This window comes from Papio anubis, chromosome 2 (genome assembly GCF_008728515.1).
Source record: "Papio anubis isolate 15944 chromosome 2, Panubis1.0, whole genome shotgun sequence".
Classification (NCBI taxonomy): domain Eukaryota; kingdom Metazoa; phylum Chordata; class Mammalia; order Primates; family Cercopithecidae; genus Papio; species Papio anubis.
This window is the reverse complement of record NC_044977.1, coordinates 40,887,255-40,910,742: the sequence shown is the minus strand read 5'-3', so window position 1 is coordinate 40,910,742 and position 23,488 is coordinate 40,887,255. Positions and strand designations below refer to the sequence as shown.

The 23,488-nt window shown below is 35.3% G+C and overlaps 1 protein-coding gene across 1 annotated transcript in view; it reads right to left on the bottom strand.

Annotated features, from left to right (window-relative positions):
- The window catches only part of STXBP5L (syntaxin binding protein 5 like), a 488,571-nt gene that overhangs the window by 282,359 nt on the left and 182,724 nt on the right, over positions 1-23,488 (bottom strand). The window contains exons 6-7 of the mRNA XM_017955191.3: positions 22,146-22,280; positions 9,482-9,545 (exon numbers count right to left, since the gene is read on the bottom strand). Coding sequence (XP_017810680.1) covers positions 9,482-9,545; positions 22,146-22,280 — 199 coding nt within the window. The remainder of the gene's footprint in view (positions 1-9,481; positions 9,546-22,145; positions 22,281-23,488) is intronic.

Here is a 23,488-nt window from a genome sequence, read left to right as displayed (position 1 = left end):
TTGAATGTTGGTTTGCATATTTTGTTTATGTTCTATTCAAAGAACTAGTATGTTGATTAATTTATAACATAGCTTAAAATCAGAACTGACTGAAGTTCTGCTCTTATCTCTTTATGTCTGTTATGCTTCCTTTTGCTTTGTTTTCTTGATCTTTTTTCTAGCTGTCCGTGTTTCATATTAGATTTATGTATTTTAATTTATAATTCTACTGGTATATGATTTAAAGGCTACAAACTGTTTTTGATAATTATTTTCATTATATTCCATAGATTCTGATATATATATATATCACAATTTTTGATGTTTATATGTTCACCTATTTTGATTTGTATTTTCTACTTGATCTAATAGTTGTTTAATGAAGAGTTTTAACATTTTCAAGTGGAAGAAAATTTTTCTGAATTTCAAGGTATTGTGTCATTATTCATATGAAATGCATAATACAGTATACCGCTATTGACTCTACCCATACTGATAATTTTCTTTACCAGTGTCATTCAGGGTTAGCTCTTAGTAGAGATGTAATTGAGCAACAGTCTGTAACCAGCTAATGCCAACCAATCCTCTGACTTGTCTATGGAGCAGGCATAACTTCTTTCCTCCTCTGTCAATTGGTTTTAGGTGTTTCCTGCCAATCCCATGAGACTATATAAGTAGGTTGAGAGGGAGGCATTTTTGCAACAGATGGAATTCTGGGGTCCATGTACATCTAATTCACTAATAACTTTTGAAAGCTCAAGGCTAATATCCTAAATATACCATGTCTCCCACCCAATTTTATGACTCAGTGAATATAAGATGTAACTCAAGAGGGACAGCACAGGTTACATAGTCATTCGGTGTTCCATGGTTCAGTCTCTACAAGGGCCCAGGAGCATGTCAGGAGTTGCTTTGAAAATGGATAGTAACTTCTATGACTTCTCTAGAGGGCTTTCCAATAGAACATTTTCTCCACCAGATGCGTTAAGCTCTATCAGATCTATAAAATCATGCATCCCAAGTGGTAGAGTAGCTTGCAAAGCATCTTTGACTTAGGGGACAAACACTACCAGCTTTTTCTCTAGGGTTTCACTCAAAACTGGCAGACTTTTGGGTGATATAAAAATTAGTTGGTTCAGTAATTTCAAGGACATTATAAACTATTATTCAAATCCAAAAGCCCCATCAAGTGATGTGACACTTTCTTAGGAGAAGTAAAATTGCTTACACTTTAATTTAGAGGAGATGCTCTGTATGCCCCAGACACTAAGACTCTCAAAATCTTCATATCTGGTACAGGCCCCTGGATGTTTGTGCTATTTTCTTCCCACCCACTGAAACATGAATCTTATGAGTTATAAAGGTACTCGCCAGGTCTGCTCACCAGATCCAGTTAGCATTACATAGGCAAAAAGTGAAATGGTATACTTTCTAAAGAATGTCCAGACAATCAAGATTCCTGAGGATTATATTAAGACCGAGAGCAGGAAAAATAACATAGTCCTGGAGAAAGATTCTGAATTTATACTGCAGTCCTTTCTTTCATTTTCCTCTGTTGATGATTACAGGGTCCATCCCACATCCATGTGAAAAAAAGATTTCACTAAATATATAACTGCATATTAGGTACCATAGGTTGTGTTGATCTACACCCATAAAAGTATCAACAGCTAGGCAGCTGTGATTGGGACTGTCACTTGGTTATATTTATAGTGATGTACTATTATCAACCTCAATCGATTTTGTTTTTTTGCAAAACCTACACAATGGAACTCAACAATAATGTATTGGTGACCACTACCATTACATCATTCAAGTCTAATTGTGCTAATCTCTGTAATTCCTTCAGAGATGCTGTATTGCTTCTGATTACAATATTGGCAGAGGAAGACAGTTTCAGGAGATTCCATTTTCCTTTCCTACTATGTGCCTCTACAGTGTAAGAAAACCAATATGTGTATTATTCCAGCTACTAAGAATATCTGTCCAAATTATACATTTGGAGAAAATAACTGGGTATGTCTGCATACCCACTAGATCTACTGTGAGATTAGACTTGGGCTAAAACTCCATCTATCAACTAGTTATTTAATTCCATGTGTCTTCCCTCTAACTGGAGGACCATAATTGCTTTTTTTAAAATTTCCCAGTATTAATGTCTGCTCTGACCCTATATCTAACAGTCCTGATAACTAAACAGTCATTCCTGCAAATGATCACAGATGCTTCTATAATTACTATATGTACTTATTATAGCATTTCAGGTTTCTTTTTCAGGGACAACTAGCTCCTTTTTTAATCAATAGATTCTGAATCTGCAAACTGACTTATATTTGAAAACTTGATGAGATACTGTGATTTTCCATTTTGATGGTGATTGTAAAAAATTAAACTGCTCTTAATTTTTTTCTGATCACGCAAGGCAAACAACATCCCAGTCAACTTCCCACCTTATTTTGCTCCTAGAAACGTCATGATATATTAGCCATTACCATAGACTCCTGCATTGCCACTCCAGCCTTGCTGCTTATTATGGTAATTAAGCCCATATTGCCAGATGGTTAAATTTTGCAACCTGGCCTCTACAATCCATGAATATTATGGAACCTGGCTCTCTTCCATCAACTCCTGCTGTCAACAAGGGCCTTAAAAAAGACAACTACTACCAAGCTTCTCAAATATGTTAATATTTGCCTTTGTAGGGCATTTCTTATTAGGTTAAGTGAAGACAGTCTCCCCAGAAGCCACCTAGGGAACACAGTCAAAAGGTGAGTTGCCAGAACAAACATAATACATTCATTTTAACATTATCATCTCCCTGATACCTTCTTTAATACTATACCAAAAGACTCTGACATCTCTATTTACTCTATGCCTTTTTTTTAGTCTAGGCTTCAAGGGACTATCCTAGCAAATTACTACTAGGACCATATCCAAGTGTCCCTGCAAAAGCACTAAATCCAAAATCATAAGTAAGTGCCCCCATAAAAATAAACTCTCCTCTATGCAGCCCCCAAGTTCAAGTCCTTAAAAACCACTCTAAACACATTTCATTGGTGAATGACCATATTAGTCATATCCTCAATTCCTTTGGTAGGTATTCTAATTCTTTCAAGTATAGTTTATTTATTCCTGGAGGAAGATTTATGCTTCTGTGTTAGGCTGTGCTGAGATCTGAGATCTGATTCTGGTTGTTTGCCTGGATGTAATGATATTGGAGGTGGTCTTGTGGGGAAAAACATCATCATACAAGGAAATTATTTTAGGTGAAGTCATTACACAGTCACCCAGAAAAGGGAAACTGCTCTCCTCCAGAAATGGTAAAAGAGGTACTTCTGCTGACCAGAAGGGTTTGAGGAAATTGGGGGTTGCTGGGGTTTGCAATATTCTCAGGCTTATCTACACAAATTTCTCCATCCCAGGTTAATGGTTGAATAGTGCCCTCAAAAATTCATGTGCACCCAGAACCTCAGAATGTGACTTTATTTGGAAATAGAATCTTCACAGATATAATTAGTTAAGGATTTCAAGAAGAAATCATTCTGGATTTAGGGTGGGCCCTAAATCCCATCCTAGGCCCACCCTAAATCCAATGACTGCTGTTGTTATAAAAAGAAGAGAAGACATAGAGAAGACCATGTGAAAATGGAAAATGAAGGCAGAGATTGGTGTTATACTGCCACAAGTCAAGGAACATCAGGAGCCACCTAAGCTGGAAAAGGCAAGGAGGAGTTCTCCCCTAGAGTCTTCAGAGGGAGCATGGCCTAACTGATACCTTAGTTTTAGACTTCTGCTTGTTAGAAGTAGGAAAAAATAAGCTTATTTGTTTTAAGTCACCCACTTTGTGGTAATATGTTATTGCAGCCATAGGAAACTAATATACAACGGTCATACTCTTTCCTTATCAGGGCTCTGACTTTAACAAATGGGACCTATCAAAGTTATGTATTTGGTCTCCTTATAAGCAGCTCCTGGGCCTATTTTTAGCACAGTCTTCCCTAGAGCTACATAAGGTAAGAGTTCCTTTAAATCTACCTTAGAGGACTTCTGGGATTTGGTAAATCAGTAATTAAGTGTTCTGAGATGATGCAGGAAGAATAAAGGACTCCCAAAGACACCCACACTCTCATCCTTGGAATCTGTCAATATGTTCCTTACATAACGACAACAACAAAAAAGACTTTATAAAAGTGAAGAACGTTTCCCAGTTGTGGTGAGAAAGAGACACAACTGTGGAAGAAGAGTCAGAGAGATACTATGTTGTTGGATCTGAAGATAGACAAAGGGGTTACAAGCCAAGGAATGTATGCAGCCTCTGAAAAAGGCAAGAAATCAGATTATCTTCTAGAATTACTAAAAAGGAATGCAACCCTGCTGATACTTTTATTTTTGTCCAGTGAGACCTGTGTTGAACTTCTGGCCTACAGAACTGAAAGATAATAAATTGTTTTGTTTTTAAGCTATTGAATTTATGATAATTTCTTTCGACAATGGGAAACTAATACAAGTGCCCTCAAAGGAAGTTATTTTATTTCATTATCATTATGTAATTATCATTACCCCATATCAATTAAACACCATGACTACTTGATCTCCCTTTGTCTTATCTTTCTAGCAGAGAAAGATTAGTCCCTACTCACAGAAGAACATTTTTAAAGTAACGGTGATGTCACTGCATGGAAGGGTTTAATTCACTTCACCTGGCACCTTCAACAGGTTTGCTGATTTTAGACAGGAGACAACCTAACTTCAAAAGTCCAATACTGAGGGTTTACAAACTAGAACAGGAGTCAGCAAACTTTTTATGTAAAGGCCAGATAGTGAACATTTTAGGCTTTGCAGGCCCAACTGCTCAGCTTTACTCTTATAGCAAGAAAGCAGCCACAGACATATGTTAATGAATGAGCATGGCTGTGTTCAATAAAACACTTTGAGAAAACAGGCAGCATGCCAGATTTGGTTCGTGGCTATAGTTTCCAGTCCCTTATCTAGAATAATTGTAGTAACTGTTATCTTAACAAGGATTGTGTACAAAAAAAGCCTGAGGCAGAGTTTAGTCCTAGTATTAAGGGAGGAGTGCAATCTCAGGGTTGTAATAATAAAAGAAAGATGATTCATTATCACACTAATCACTATTTCATGGGGAGAAGTGGAAGAGACATCACCGGTCATTTAACAGGTGTGCTAGCATGGTCTTGCAAGAAATCTCCAAAATTTATGTGAGAAAACTATGACTCAAATTAGCCAAATAATAAGGAGGAAGAGAGGAAGAATTTATTACTTGTCTCTTGTCTAACATTGATCAAGATTCTCTCCATGGAGGTTAACACCCCCTCTCTTCAGAATTGTGTCATTTGACCCCTTTGGCCTGTGTTAGGGAAGCCAGATTGAATGCCTTATGTTGTAGCATGTCTTCTGAATCCAGAATTAATGAAAGTAGCCAGAGACCTGGGAATAGCTCGTTAATTTCAGGAAGCAATACTACATGAAGTCAATTAATTATGCCAAACCTGAAGTGAAGCAAGCAGCCCTTATTTGGGAGACAAGAGAAGCTGAGAGAATTCAAGCAGATTCACTCAATACTGTATCAAATCAATACAGGCATCTCTCAGCTCAAGAGTACCCTTTTGTATTTGATAGACCAATGCACAGTTTCTTTATAAATGATATATTGGGGGAAAGATGGCCTGTTTTCTGATTCTATGATATTATCTTGATTTTTTGTTTGTTTTTAGATGGAGTCTTGCTCTGTTGCTCTGGCTGGAATGCAGTGGAATGCGGCTTGCTACAACTTCTGCCTCCTGGGTTCAAGCAAACTCCTGCCTCAGCTTCCCGAGTACCTGGGACTATAGGCGCATGTCACTATGCCCGGCTAATTTTTTGTGTGTTTTTGGTAGAGACAGGGTTTCACCATGTTGGTCAGGCTTGTCTTGAACTCCTGACCTCAGATGATCCACCCACCTCGGCCTCCCAAAGTGCTGGGATTACAGGTGTGAGCCACAGCGCCCAACCATATTAACTTGATTTTGTAGGAACCTTAACTTTAGCAGTTTGTTCCTTCTTGAACTTCACCAATTAGCTTCCAAGGGAAGCTTTCCCCTTCCAAGTTGAATTTATCCCAGAAATACAAATATGTTTAAAGTCAGAAAATCTATTAACATAATTCAACAAATTAACAAATTAAGAAATAATAATCTTGATACGTGTAGAAAGCATTCAATAAAATTTGACACCATTCATAATTTTAAACGCTTAGAATATTGGAAATAGGTGGAATGTTTTTAACTTCATAAAAGCAATTAAAGATCTGCAACAACCATTTTACTTAATGCTGAAATCGTGGAGGCATTTCTTTTGAAGCTGGAAACAAAAGAAAGTTCCCACTAAAACCATTTTTACTCAACACTGCACTGGGGTCCTAGTCAACAAAACAAAAAAGATATGTATACCAATAAATATTAGAAAGGAAGAAAATTTGTCTATATTTGCTGTTTTTATACATAGAATATTCCAGAGAATCTAAGGACAGCTATTAAAAACAAAACATTCAATGATGCAGCTGAATACAAAATATTAAAAAATCAACAATATTTCATAATCTAAAGATAATCAATTATGAAACATTTTAAGAAGATTAAGTCACAAGTCACAAGAGCAGTAAACTCTATAAGGTACTTATTATCTAATTAAGCTAGCAGAAGATATAAAAGACTTCTACAAAAAAAACATATAGTTATATAGCAAAACAAATGAAAGCCAAAGTAAACACATCATATTTTTAAACGGAACACCCATATCTTAAACATGTAAATTTTCTCTAAGTTATACATTCAAATTTCAAACAAAATCCCAGTTGAGACTCACATTGAGCTTGATAAGCTGATTCCAAAATTCATATACTAGAATAATGAGTCAGAAATAGCCAAGATAATTTAGAAAAAGAAAAGAGACCAGCTTACCAGATATCAAGACATTTTGTAAGTTATTATAGTTAATAAAGTATGTCGTTAGTACAATAGTAGATAAACAATTCAGCAAAAGGGAAAGCCCAGAATACCCACCCAAATATGGGAACTTGATATATGAGTGAGATATATAAATCAATGGAAAATAGATTGACTATACAATAAATGAATTATTTACATGTGCAAATAAAACTACTGTATCAAACCATCATAAAATAAATTACATGAAGATGAAAATCTAACTGTGAAATGCAAGATCTTAAAACCAATAGAAAAAATAAAATTGTATTTTCTCTCTGGAAGGGAAATATTTACTGAATAAGAAACGAAAAGCAAGAATCACATGAAAAGAATGATAAAACTGAATATATTAAAATAAAAAAAGACTTCTGTGACAAAAGACTATTGATGGAAAAACTGATATACAAGAAGTAAAGTGATTTATTCAAGATTATATGCTAATAAATACTAGAGCCACAACTCAAACCTATAGTTTTCTGATGCCGATATTCATTTATTTTGCAGTCCTTTTAATTTGTAATTAAACAATTGCCACATTATATTCTTTCATAAAAATTTGAACAACACGAAGAAAATAAGAATATCTTTGACCATTTTCCCCAATTCCAATCTCTAGTCTCCTCCCAGATTTGTCTATGTTCTTTCAGGCTTTTTTTTTCTTAGGCATTTGAATATATAAGTACAAATATAAAGGCAATGTTCAGGTGGTTTTATACCTTACTGGTCTGCAACTTTTCTTTTAAAAAACGTGTCTTAAAGAACTTTCCATATCAACAGAGCATTCCACAGTATGAATATATCAGCATTCATTTATTTAATATTCTATTAAGAGACATTTAGACTATTTTAATAGTTTGCACCATTAGTCACATAAACAGTATAGATATCAGAATGATATTTTCTAGGTCATAATAAATTCTAAAAATGAATATATGTTTTAAATGTTGATAATGCTTAATTGGTCATCCTGGTATATATACATATATTTAGATGGCTATTTCCCAGTGCTTTTTCCATTCTCTGATATTTTTAAATTAATATTTTTAGTGTTTAACATTTTGTCAGTCTGATGTTGACAAATTGTATATTGTATTTCCCTAATTACTAGTGAGGCTTTTTCCTCCTCACTGCCAAATCCTTCTCTCTAGAAATAAGAGGTAACGACATCAACTCTTAAAATCATCTTTTTTGGTAGACTTATTTTCATGTCTGAATATGTTTGTATTGCTATTTTCTGATTTAGTCATTAGATATTATATACTGATTTCTTACTACAAGATGAGGATTTCATACAAGTTCTTTATATATTTTACATGTTCATTATTTGTGACATGTAGGAAATATTACCTCCCACTTTGTTGCCTCTTATTATGATAGTCTTGTTATAGTATATGACCTAAAGTTTTTAGATTTTGCCCAAGAGTGCCCCTACTCCACAGTAACTAACAACCCTATCCTACAAGTGTCTTTGAATACTTTCTGAGTTGTGATTTTAATGTTTATTAAACATTGGTTCTTTATGTATATATGAAGCAGAGGTCTTACTATTCTTTTCAAAGTGAAGAACCAATTGTCCAACACCATTTATTCAATAGCTAATTATATCCTCAGATATCTTCTTTAAAATATATAACATTTTCCCAAATATCTGAACCATTTGGGGATGTATCTATTTAGATACATTGGTCTTCTTGTGTACCCCTGTACCAATATAACGCTGTATTTTTTTTTCAAAAATGTCTTGGCTATTTGTATACATTTCTTTTCTTAATAAATTTTAAAATCACCTTTTGAATTCTTAAAAAATAAACTCTGATGGCACCTGATTGGAATTACATTGTACTTATGGATCAATTTGAAGGGATCCAGTGTTATTCCATGGGTGGGTGGACTTGCCTTTCAGGTTTGATTTTTGATAGGCTAATTCAGCTTCTATCCTTTAAAAATAAAGAACCCAACCTATATACTAAATAAGTTATTAATAGTAATTAATTAATATTAAGATATCTAATTTTCATGTTTTCTACTGTTTCATCACCATCAAACGCAAATTTTGAAATAATCAAAATGAATAAGAATTACTTCTATAATCTGATAACATTTTATATATTAGTACATGTTAATGAAATCAAGATTGGCTAATTTATGTTATTTAATATTGGTTATTTTTCATTACCAAACTGAGTAACGAAGGCAAATTTTATTCACATTATTAAATTCAAGCATAGAGTATTTGAAAATTAAAGTTGTTCTACATGTTATCGTCCTCAAAATGCCAGAATTAAATACCGATTTTATCTCTCAGTAAAGCTAAAGACTTAATTTCGGACCATCAGTAGCATGAATCATTCATTCATTCATTCATTTACTCATTCGTTGAGTCAACACATTTTCATTTTAAATAATATAAAATGCTATCAACTGGTCTAGATATTAGATATAAAATAATAGTAAGAAACACCTTTTTTCAAGAATGAGGAAAATAAAAGTAATAATAAAGATATCATAATACTCACTTTCCCTTCATCTCTTGGGCTATCACTTAAATGTACAACTGGACCTGGATGAGTCTTGGTGGATCTGTCAAATCAATTCAAAACAATAATTAAAAACCAAACATTAAAATACCTTACTGCTAGAGACTGAAACAAAGAAATTAAGATTACACTGGAATAAAATCCCAGCATTCTAGGGTTAAGCTCAGATTCACTTAAGTTTTTGATTTACTTAATGTCTTGTACATTTTGATTACTTACCAATACTAACTGCATTTCTATTTACTAACTGCAAACTACTTATTTATGTTTTTTTTAAAAATCGGGTTAAAACACAAAGAGCCATATAACAATGGGGTTCTTTATTATTTGAAATGTTTGTTGTCAGATAAGCGCCTCTGAATTTTTTTAATTGAATTTTTCTTTACATAGATAAAAGAATATACAGTTACAAAGATAAGTGTAAACCTGTCTCAATTAAATTGCAAAGTACATACCTGATTTAAGATTTCCTTTTACATGAAATCTCCTCTGATTATTTTCCCCTGAAGTACAATGGCACCTTTGACTTCAAAATAAATCTACTCTAGTGATAACCCTCTTACAGAAAAACGACAAATTGGAGTGGAACCTAGTTCGTTGGTTATACCACACTTATAGGTTATTTAGTATAATAAATTACAGATAATTATGAGTCTAACAGAATATTGTTAAAAGACTTGGGCTCTCTATCTATCTGACTTTAAATTTATTCTACTCTCATATCTGGCATGTTTCTTTTATAATTCCTAGTTTAACTTACATCACTTTGAAAATGATTATGTCATGATTAAATATGATATGACCTGATATAACAAGGGTTTTATTATTGCTCCACTTTCCACAGCCTTTCTCCATGATCTAACAGTGCCAAATTACTCTTATTATGATTGTATTAACATAGTTTCAGTTTCTTTCTTAAGCACATATGAAAATGATCAAAGATTCTATACAAAACAATGAAGATTTAAATCTTAGAAACTACTTGGAATCAGAGAAAAGTGACAAATTAATTCTAGGACCTCCTGATACTGACTCCTCAGAGTGATGAAGGGGAATAAACACAGATTCATTGGATATTGATGAATTTTGTCAGTGGATTCATCCTAAATATTTTCATCTAAAAGTGGAAATATTGGCACTGACCTTACTGAATAATTGTGCAGATTAGAAGATACATATAACATCTAATACTATGGCAAAACATAGTATGCATTCAATAAATAGTATGTATTATGATTGATGTGATAATTGGAAATCAGAGTTACTATTTGCATTTTAGAATATATGCAGGAAGAAAAGAAATTAAACAGGGCTTCATAAAAAGTTTACAGAGCTTTCTTTAATTCTTTCAACATTTATATGTAACATATCATTTATACATAAATGCAGTGTCCTATAAAGGTATAAATTCCTCTGATAAGGGTTAATGTCTTTAAATTATCCTCCAGGAACTCATAATTGCCAACAAACCATAACCTCTCTGTCTCTTGGTTTGACTGCACTAACACTTACCAAAGTGTACTCTATGATAAGGTAGCGTTCCATATTTTAAAAGTTTGGGAAACCCTGAATTAAACAAAATTAAATATTTTTTCCCCTACAGAATTTCTTAGAGTCTGTAGTATGCAAATGAACATTGTAAATCTTCGGTACTTTACAAAATTATTAGTCCACTGAATTCTTTTTCATTGATCATATTAATGAAATCACAGAAATTTGTTTTGGGAAACACTACTTGGATCACATGCAAGACTCTTGTGTTTAGATCCTGAAACTATAAAATATTCTAGTTCTGAAAATAATCTAACATTAAACTTCTGTCATTTGTAGTTACTTTTTCAGACTCTAGAAGAAACGTTATTTATTATCTTTTTTTTTTTTTAATTTATTTATTATTATGTCGTAAGTTAGGCATGCATAACGCAGGTTTGTTACATGTATACTTTGTGTCTTGTTGTGTGCTTTCGCAACTCACCAACCCCGCCATTTACATCAGGTATAACTCCCACGTAATCCCTCCCTCCTCTGGGCTATAGTTCCCGCGTGATGTTCCCCTTCCCGAGTCCGGGTGATTTCATTGTTCAGCGTTCCACCCATGAGTGAGAACATGCGTGTTTGGTTTTCTGTTCTGTGGGATAGTTTACACGATGATTCCAGCTGCATCCATGTCCCTGTAAAGGACACAAACTCATCCTTTATGCATGCATAGTATTCCATGGTGGCATAAAGCCACATTTTCTTAATCCAATCTGTCACTGATGACATTTGGGTTGATTCCAAGTCTGTTATTGTGAATAAGGGGCAGTGCTTAAATAAACATAATGGGTGCATGTCTTAGAGCAGCATAATTTACAATCCTTTGGGTATATACCCAGTAATGGATGGCTAACATGGTACATCTAGTTCTAGATCCTTGAGGAATTACAATTGCTTTCATAATGGTTGAACTATTACAATCCCACCAACAGTGTGTAAAAGTGTTCCTATTTCTCCACACTTCCAGCAATTTGTTGTTTCCTCTTGACTTTTAATGATCACTATTCTAACTGGTGTGAGATGCATCTCATTGTGGTTTTGATTTGCATTTCTTGATGGCCAGTGATGATGAGCATTTTTCATGTGTTTGTTGGCTGTATGAATGTCTTCTTTTGAGAAATGTCTCCTTTTGCCCACTTTTTTTGATAAGGTTGTTTATTTTTTTCTTTGTAAATTTGTTTGAGTTCTTTGTAGGTTCTGGATAGCCCTTGTCAGATGAGTAGATTGCAAAAATTTTCTCCCATTCTGTAGGTTGCCTGTTCACTCTGATGGTAGTTTCTTTTGCTGTGCAGAAGCTCTTTTAGTCATGTCCATTTGTCAATTTGTATTTCTTTTGTCGCTGTTTTGGTATGTTTTAGACATGGTTCTTGCCCATGCTCTGGTCCTGAATGTACCTAGGTTTTCCTCTTAGATTTTATGGTATTAGGGTCTAATTAAGTTCAATCCATCTTGAATTAATTGCATAAGGAGTGCGATCCTAGTTTCAGCTTTCTACTTATGGCTAGCCAATTTTCCCAGCACCATTTGCATTAAATAGGGAATCCTTTCCATTTCGTTTCTCTCAGGTTTGTCAAAAGATCAGATGGCTGTAGATGTGTGTGGTATTATTTCTGGAGGACTCTGTTCTGTTCCATTGGTCTATATATCTCTGTTTTGCACCAGTACCTGCTGTTTTTGTTACTGTAGCCTTGTAGTATAGTTTTCTGGAAGTCACGTAGCTGATGCCCAGCTTTGTTCTCCTCCTTGGACTTAGACGTCTTGGAGATGGGGCCTTTTTTGGTTCCATATGAACTTTAAAGCAGTTTTCCTGCAATTCTGTGAAGAAAACCCACATTGGTAGCTTGATGGGATGGCATTGAATCTATAAATTACCTGGGCAGTGTGTTTCTTCCATATTGACTTCCCATCCATGAGCATGGTATGTTTCCTTCCATTTGTTTGTGTCCCTTTATTTCATCACTGAGCAGTGGTTTGTAGTTCTCCTTGAAGAGGTCCTTTACATCCCTCATGTGTTGGATTCCTAGGTATTTGATTCCTTTCTTGAAGCACTACTGTGAATGGGAAGTTCATTCATGATTTGGCTCTCTGTTTGGTTCGTTTCTCGGTGGCAAGAATGCGTTTTGTGATGGTGCACATTAATTTCGTATCCTGCTGAAGTTGCTTATCAGCTTAAGGAGATTTTGCTGAGACAATGGGTTTAAATATACAATCATGTCATCTTAAACAGGGACAATTTGACTTCTTTTCCTGTTTTTCTAACCGACAATTCTCTGATTTCTTTCTCTCTGCCTAATTGCCTCCAGCCAGAACTTCCAGCACTGCTGGAATAGAGTGGTGAGGGCATCCCTACCCTGCGCCAGCTTTCAAAGGGAATTTTTCCAGCTTTGCCCATTCAGTATGATATTGGCTGTGGGTTTTATACCATAAATAGCTCTTAGAACTTTATTTTGAGGCACGCTCCACTCATCAACTTAATTTATTGAGCTGCTTTTAGCATGAATGTTGAATTTTGTCGCTCTTTCAGAACATCTACATTGAGATAACCACATGTAATTTTGTCTTTGGTTCTGTTTATATGCTGTGGGATTATATTGATTTGCTAATGTTGAACTGTAGCCTGTATCCTATAGGATGGTAGCTCCCACTTGATGGTGGATAAGCTTTTGATGTGTTGCTGAACTGCTTGCCAGTATTTTTATTGAGGATTTTGCATCGAGTTCATCAGGGATATTGGTCTAAAAATTCCTCTTTTTTGTTGTGTGTCTCTGCCAGGCTTTGCATCAGGATGATGTTGGCCTCATAAAATGAGTTAGGAGGATTCTTTTCTATTGATTGGAATAATGGTAGCTGGTGGTACCAACTCCTCCCTTGTACTTCTGGTGAATTCAGCTGTGAATCCATCTGGTCCTGGACTTTTGGTTGGTAGGCACTGCTGCCCTCAATTTCAGAGCCTGCTATTATCTATTCAGGGATTCAACTTCTTCCTGGTTTAGTCTTTGAAGAGTAAGTGTCCAGGAAATTATCCATTACTTGTAGATTTTCCAGTTTATTTGTGTAGAGGTGTTTATAGTATTCTCTGATGGTAGTTTGTATTTCTGTGGGGTCGGTGATGATATCCCCTTTATCATTTTAATTAAGGCCGATTTACTCTTTTTCTCTTTTTCTTTTATTAGTCTTGCTAGTAAGCCCTCATTGCCTTTCCAATTTGTTGATCTCTTTCAAAAAACCAAATTCTGATCTCATTGATTTTGAGGGTTTTTTTGTAATTCTATCTCCTTCCTAGTTCTCCCTGATCTTAGTTATTTCTAGCCTCTGCCAGTTTTCTCAATGTATTTGCTCTTGCTTCTCTAATTCTTTAATTCATGTATGTTAGAGTGTCAATTTTAGATCTCTTCCTGCTTTCTCTCTTGTGGGTATTTAGTGTTATAAATCTCCTCTACACACTGCTTTTAAATGTGTCCCAGAGATTCTGGTATGTTGTATCTTTTGTTCTCATTGGTTTCAAAGCATAACATCTTATTTCGCCTCTTCTTCATTTCATATGTACCCAGTAGTCATTCAGGAGCAGGTTGTTCAGTTTCCCATGTGGTAGTTGAGCGGTTTTGATTGAGTTTCTGTCCTGAGTTCTAGTTTGATTAAAACACGTGGTCTGAGAGAGACAGTTTGTAATAATTTCTGTTCTTGTACATTTGCTGAGGGAGTGCTTTATCTAACCACGCTGGGTCAATTTTGGAATAAGTACTCCATGTGGTGCTGAGAAGAATGTATATTCTGTTGATTTGGGGTGGAGAGTTCTATAGATGCCTGCCAGGTTTTAGAGATGAGTCTCAATTCCTGGATATCCTGTTAACTTTCTGTCTCGCTGATCTGTCTAAGATGTGGAGTGCTGAAGTCTCCCATTATTATTGTATGGGAGTTCAAGTCTCTTTGTAAGTCTCAAGGACTTGTTTTCTATGAATCTGGGTGCTCCTGTATTGGGTGCATATATACTTAGGATAGTTAGCTCTTCCTGTTGAATTGATCCCTTTACCATTATGTAATGGCCTTCGTTCCTTTTGATTTTGATGGTTTAAAGTCTGTTTTATCAGAGACCAGTATTGCAACCCCCGCTTTTTGTTCTCCTCCATTTGCTTGGTAAATCTTCCTCCATCCCCTTTATTTTGAGCCTATGTATGTTCCCAAGTGCAGGAGATAGTCTCCTGGAATACAGCAGACTGATGGGTCTTTGGACTTTATCCAGTTTGCCAGTCTGTGTTCTTAATTGAGCATTTAGTCCATTTTACATTTAAGGTTAAGATTGTTATGTGTGAACTTGATCCCGTCACATTAACTGCTATTTTGCTCATTAGTTGATACTTTTCCCAGCCTCGATGGTCTTTACATTTGGCACAAGCTTTTGAGATGGTTGGCACCGGGTTGTTCCTTTCCATGTTTAGTACTCCTTCTGTGGTCTCTGTAAGGCAGGCCTAGTAAAATTCTAAGATATTTATCTGTGTAAAGGATTTTATTTCTCCTTCACTTATATGCGAAACTTAGTTTGCTGATATGAAATTCCGGGTTTAAAATTCTTTTCTTTTAAGAATGTTAATATTGGCCTCAATTTCTGGCTTGAGAGAGCTTCTGTCGAGAGATCTGTTGTGAGTCTGATGGCTTCCTCCAGGGTAACCGGTCTTTCTCTCTCTGGCTATTGCCCTTAAGATTTTTCCTTCATTTCAACTTTGGTGAATCTGGCAATTATGTGTCTTGAGTTGCTCTTCTCGAGGAGCATCTTTGTGGCGTTTCTGTATTTCTCTGATTTGAATGTTGGCCGCCCTACTAGGTTGGGGAAGTTCTCCTGATGTATCCTGAAGAGCTTTTCCAACTTGGTTCCATTTTCCCCTCACTTTCTCAGGCACCCCAATCAGACGAGATTTGGTCTTTTACATAATCCCATACTTCTGCAGGCTTTGTCATTTCTTTTTTCTTCTTTTCTTTTGGTTTTCTCGCTTCATTTTCATTCATTTGATCCCAATCGCTGATACTCTTTTCTTCCAGTTGATCTAGGTCGGTATTACTGAAGCTTGTGTGACATTTGTCACGATTGCGGTCATGCTTTTCATCTCTTTCATTTCATATGACCTCTCTGCATTAATTAGTCTAGTCACACTTTTCCACACTTTTTTTCAAGATTTTAGTTTCTTTGCTGGCACGAATTCTCCTTTTTAGCTCTGAGAAATTTACGACTGAAGCCTCTCTTCTCTCATCTGGCCAAAGTCATTCCTCCGTCCAGCTTGGTCCTGTTACATGAGCTGGGCGCCCTTGCCAGAGCTTTTGTTTTTGAATTTCCAGCTGCCTCCCTGCTTTTTCCCATCTTCAGGCTTTATCTGCCCTGGTCTTCTTTGGATGATGGTGATGTGGTTTTGAGGTAGGTGTCCTTCCTGTTTGATAGTTTTCCTCTAACAGTCAGGACCCTCAGCTGGTGGTCTGTTGGAGATTGCTTGAGGTCCACTCCAGACCCCTGTTTGTTTGCATCAGCAGCAGAGACTGCAGGAAGATAGAATTTTCTGAACAGCAAGTGTACCTGTCTGATTCTTTATGTTTGGGCTTCCTCTCTCAAGGTGTACTCCACCCCTGTGAGGTGTGTGGGTGTCAGAGGGACGCCTCTATGGGGGATGCTGCGTCTCCCAAGTTAGGCTACTCAGGGGTCAGGGACCCGCTGGAGCAGGAGTCTGTCCCTCTGTAGATCTCGATCCTCCGTGTTGGGAGATCCACTGCCTCTTCAAAGCTGTCGGCGGTCATTTTGTTTGGGCTGCAGAGGTATCTACAAGCTTTTGTTATTGCTTACTGTGCCCCGCCCCAGAGGTGAGTCTACAGAGACACAGGTAGAGCTTTGAGCTGCTGTGAGCCCACCCAGTTCCCAGCAGCTTTGTTTACCTGGCTTCCTAAGCCTGAGCATGGCGCCTCCCCAGCCTCCGCCATGCCTTGCCGTAGATCACACAGACTGCTAGCAATGAGGGAGGCTCCGTGGGTGGGACCCTCCCAGCCAGGTGTGGGATATGATCTCCTTGGTGTGCCTGCTTGCTCAAAGCCAGTGCATTGGGGTGGGAGTTACCCGACTCTCCTGTTGTGTGTGCTGCCCCTGGCTAGAAAAGGGATTCCTCCCCCTTGCACTTCCCAGGTGAGGCAATGCCTCGCCCTTGCTTCAGCTCTCGCTGGTCGTGTGGGCTGCAGCTGAAAACACCCTTCCCACTTGCGAGAGATGAACCTGTAGTACCTCAGTTGAAATGCCTAAATGGTCTTCTGTGTCGCTGGCTGGGAGCTGGAAGACTGGAGTCATCTTATTCGCCATCTTGTTCACTCGCTATTTATTATCTTAAACAAAGGTAGAACACATCAAAAATGAAGAGGAAAAAGCATTCACATTATTTCACTGCGTAGAGGTAATGCCTATTAATATTTTGGGATATTTCTTCTGGCTTGTTCCCTAACATTAAACTTCCAAAACCCACAAAGCACTCCTGGCAAAACTTATGGTCATGAGAAATTGACCTAAAAATAAAAAAAGCATCTGTGGACTCTGGATTCTGAAAATTACAAAAAAATTACTTTAGATAGAATTATCAATGAATTATTGTCATGTACTAGCCACCTAAAAAAATGTGCAGTAATTTTTCTAGGTATCCCTATTTAGTTATCTTTCTCCCATTCACTAAAGTAGCCTTCTTGATATTAGTTTCCATTATGGACTTTTCATTATCTTCCCATATCTTAAATGTTCATATTCTATGGTATCCTGTCCTAGACTGCCATGCATTCCCATATGGCCACAAATTCAAAATCCTACAGGAATAAGGCAGGTATTGCAAATGAGTTAAATAGGCTGAATAAGCACTGTACCAACCTGGATAGCACATTACCCACCTACATAAGGAAAGTTACTATTCATTTGCAGTTGATTATTGCCATACAGGAATGCTAGACTAGGATTGTTTCACCAAAAAGTCCAAATTTTTATCTTCATTCTACCAATATTTAAATATTAGAAAATAATAATTCAGAGCATCTTTAAATACTCTGATGGCCAAAACAAAACATATCTATGAGTCATAATTAGTTCAATGGCTATTAGTTTGCTAACTTTTCTCTACATACTCTTCATGCACAATTTCATCTTTTCATCTGGTTTTAACAACCCCATAAATTCTATCGCTCATTACCTTCAGATCCATATATCCTGCCTCTTACCATTCTTCTACACCAACTCCACTTAAAAGTCTTATAAACACATACAATTCAATGGACCTAAAATTGAACTTATTATTTTACTCTCAACCTACTCAATCTCTTGCACTTTCACTAAATGGCACCATTATACACCATTGCTCAAGGCAGACACTGGGAAGTCATCCTACCTCTTTTAAGTATTTCATTAATGTGTTCGTTTATCTCCACTCCTACAACCACCAACATAATTTTTACCAAGAACACAGTCTTCCTTTCTCTCCAATTATTTCTCCATACCTGCATTCAGGGTAGTACTCCTAAAATATAGATTTGATTGAGATCTGCTTACAACCCTCAAAATCTAGCTCCCTATTAGTCTTAAAGTCTGAACTTCTCAAATTGGCTTACAAGACCTTTCATGTTATAAAACCTGATTACCTTCCAGCTTTATCTCTTGCTATCCTATCCCCCAGCCATTCCAACAAACTAAAAACTGTAGTACTTAAAATTTCTGGGCATAGAACAGAAAATTATCTTACATTCCCATCCTTTAAATATTCTATTCCCTCTGCCTGGAATGTCCTTGTCCCTGGTATTTTACTCATCTAACTGAAACTCACCCCTTGGATCTCAGTGTAGATGTAGCATTCTTCACAGATACCACTTTGAGAGCCCATGTCTATATTATAATAGATGTCCTTCTTATGAAATTGCCATATTGTATTACCAATATATTGTAATTGCCTTTTTATTTAACTTTGCCTTCATTAAACTGGAAGTCCCAACAGGATAGAAATTATGTCTTCTTTGTTCATAGTTGTTTCTAGTATCTATCATATAATAAAGCTCAATAAACATGCTTGAATGATGCGTGAACGATGTTAAACATGAGTCTTTTACTTTCATGATTTGATTATAAATTTCACGCTCAAATCTTAATCATATGTGGAAAAAAGCTTATGTTTTAAAAAAAATGTTAGGGTTGCCCTACAGAAATAACTGTTTCTATGCTATCACCTGGAATATATTTTCCCATATAAATATTTTTTAATGGTAGTTTAGTTCTATACTGTTATTTTATAAGGTATTCTTCAAATATCACTGTTTAAATGAAAAATTTGTCCCAGGTTCCAAATAACCAATATATACATTTTGGAAACACAACTATTCATACTCTTGGGAATTGCCTCTAATTACAATTAGAATAATTCATTAAAATTGAAACAAGCTGAAAAATAAACATTAAATGAAAAATATTTCAATAAGGACTTAAAATAGAAACAATCTCATTTTTTAAAGATAATTCTTGCATTTGTCCTACTTAGAAAATATATTATTAAAATTCATGGACTAAAATTATATGTATTAAATGAGTCTTCTTAATTAAATGCATATTTTATTACTGTCCCATACACTTCACACATATTAACAGGAAATTACATACATTTTCTAATGTATCACTAGAGGTAGACAGCAATGAAAAGACAGTTCTGGGAGATTGGAAATTGGCATTTAAAATGTTATCTGTCACAGTGGAATTAGAATTCTATGGAACATATTTTTGGAAATCTGGTCTAAATAAATCAAGAGACATTCAGGAAGTGATGGCATGTGGTTTACTAATAATTGCTCAGAGATATTTCAAGAACATTTTCAGAGGCATGTACAACTCCATAAAACACATGTTTATATATAAAATAGTAGATGCTATTCTAATGCTGAATCATGTGTATAATATTATGAAAAATAAAAATGCCTTATTTCAGCTCTTTAATTTCTCCCGATTTTAGCCTCCCTTATAATATACATTTTTAAAACTCTTCAATTAGTCTTGAAATTGTATAGACTATATAAATACATAAAAATAAAGTATAAGTCACTAGTTCAGGTAGTAATCTGAACCATGAAAAGGATTTGTTACATAAATGGATATAAGAACAGCATTGCAAGAGTGGTGAAATGTTTGATTTGCTTAAGACAATAAATTATTCTCAATTACTTTAGCAGCATTCAACCTGAACATAAATGATGCATCTATATATTTTCACTAATATTGAATTTGTTTAAAAGTTCTGTAACTGAATCTTCTCTTGTTCATCTAAGCCTATGTGTTTTTATCAATATCCTGAAACAATATTATGTAAAAGCTATTAAATTCAGCCCTTTTATTCCTTTTATAGGACTAGGATTACAGGCAAAAAGGACCCTCCCAAATACCTAATAAAGTAACTTTGGGGGGAAACATAATTGTTTATAGGATTAACGTTTTTAGAAATATTCACACAGAACAATAAAACGAGCAAAATAGCTCAAACCAATTGAAAACCTAAGTGAAAGTTGTAAGTCAATAGCAGTGTGTATGTAACAATTTATCATACTGATGCTTCAATAATGTCATCAATCATTTAGTATCTACTTTGGAAAGCATAGAAATAAGCCAAGTATGAGGAACAAGAAAAGAACAATAAAAAAAAAAATCCTGCTCTGGAGCAGTTCCTAATCTAATGAGGGAGAAAGAATTATCATTAATAAAAGACCCATTCAGACATAATACAAAAGGAGTATCATGACAAGAGTATAACTAGTAACAACCTTCCTTATGAAGCAATATACATGCATATTGAAACATTAAGACTAGGTAAAAGATTTATTTCCAGAATCAAGTTTCACAAAAATAGGGTGTTTTAATCAGAATTTTGCAGAATAATTTTGTAACTTAGAGACTGTATATGAGGCAGAAAATGAGCCAGCTTCAAGTCAAACATCTTATCAAGGACCTAATATGTACAGAGCATAAACATGTATTAAATAAAAGTTGTTTTTCTGATTAATAATTTTAGTAGAAGAATTGCTTATGTATATACTACAAATAGACGGTGATATAGTTTGGATATTTGCCCCTGCCCAAAGCTCATGTTGAATTGTAATCCCTAATGCTGAAGGTGGGGCCTAGTGGGAGGTACTTTGATCATGGGAAGTGGATTTCTCTTGAATGGTTTACCACCATTCCCTTAGGGCTCTTCTTGTAATAGTGAGTTCTTGCCATAGTAAGTGAGTTCTTGCAGTAGTGAATGAATTCTTGTGAGATCTTGTTATTTAAAAGTGTGTAGCACCTCCCCCCATCTCCTCTTGTTGCTCCTGCTTTCACTATGTGACATGCCTGCTCCTAACTTCTACCATGATTGTAAGCTTCCTGAGGCCGTGCTGGAAGCTAAGCAGATGCCAGCACCATGCTTCCTGTAAAGCCTGTAGAACCATAAGCCAATTGAACCTCTTTTTTATATAAATTATCCTGTCTCAGGGATTCCTCTATAGCAATGCAAAGTGGTCTAATACAGATGGCTTGAAATTCCACAGTTTGGTATTTGGAGAATTTCACATTTTACATGTACAGAAACTTAAATATCAGTGCCAAAGCCAAAGTGGTAATTGCTATCAATCATATACCCAAAAAAAACTATATATAACATAACCTAAAAGATATTTGAGCCCAGAACAATATTTTAATGAGGCAAGTAAAGAATAAGCTACAAGCATTAAAATCATATGCAGTGATCATGATTATTTTTACATAACACAATTCATTCTCACTGAAAGTGGCTATATTAAGCTTGATTATAATGAAGTGAGATTTCCATGTATAACTTGCAGAGTAAGCCTTACTATTTTGTCATCAAATTTTTAGACATAAACCTTAATTATTTATGGTATTTGGAAAGCCTAAAATATTGTAATATGTATTTTTAAAAGCTTTTATGGCTTTAAGTTATTTTACTGAACTTTTCACTCAAATTCATTATAAATTAGTAATAGATGTATATCAATTAACTGTAATTTGACCTATATGTTACATAACTATATGAAGTACTTAAGCCAATAAAGTGATATCCAAGTTCAAACTTACAGTTCAATTGCCTTGTTCCACATGATAACGTATCCAGAAAGAATGAAAGATTCAATATTTACAATATGTGTATTTCCTCTTTCTGTTCCAACATAAAGCCATTTACTCTGGAAAGGTAGATGACAGTAAGTAATTCTGAAAGAAAGAAAATCGTAATTAAAATATCTAAATTTTACATTTGGTCAGCATTATATTTTCCTTACATGTATCATGTAGTGATAGCAATATAAATAATAAAATGTACTATATACTCAATGTAGTTATTCATTGAGAGTATAGGATAAATAACAATATTATAGCATTACAAACAATAATGATAATAAGCACTATTAATAAGTGCCTATATGGGCATTAATATACATTGCTTCTAATTCTGAAAACAGCAAGACAGATATGTATTTCTGTTATACAAAAATGAAACTGTGGCTGAATTTTTTTGTTCACTTGCCTAAGACTTACAGCTAATAAGCGGCAAAACTGGGATTGATATCCTTTCCTGTTTGGTTACAAAATTAACATCTTTCCACTAAACTACATGGTTTTCTATTTTTAAGATCATATTTGCTTCAAATACATGAATTTCATATTATCATATTTCATAAATTTAATATTTGCTTCAAATACATAAAGATCATATTTGCTTCAAATACATAAATTTCAGAGTTCACAGAGAAGTGGTAGCTATGTCTACATGAGATGATAAATTATTCAGTTTTTATTCAGATGTTTGACATCTAAGCAGTAAAAAGAAAACTTATAAAGTCAGAGATTCACTGTACTCTTCCCTTGGTTTTATTGTTCTGTTCTCATCTTCACAGTGGGCTTTCTGACTAGCTCTAGGACCTGTTACATAGCCAGTGCAACCATGACTCCTACACAGGAAATATGGGAATTTACCAGAGTCCTCTATTCACAACATTATCACTCCTTCTAGTTTGGCCTAATCATGCTTTTTAGTTACTCTACAAAAAAGAAGGAGGATAAGTTCATAGCTATCTCTTGTCAGACAGACCAATAATTTTTTTTTTAAAAAATGTGAATGATATACTTCCAATATGATATTGTCTTGTACTTCTTTATATAAGAATAAAAAGGCCAGGTGCAGTGGCTCATGCCTGTAATCCAAGCACTTTGGGAGGCCAAGGCAGGTGGATCATAAGGTCAAGAGATCGAGACCATCCTGTCCAACACGGTGAAAGCCCGTCTCTACTAAAAATACAAAAAATTAGCCAGGCGTGGTGGTGTGCACCTGTAGTCCCAGCTACCCAGGAGGCTGAGGCAGGAGAATCACTTGAACCCGGGTGACAGAGGTTGCAGTGAGTTGAGATTGTGCCACTGCACTC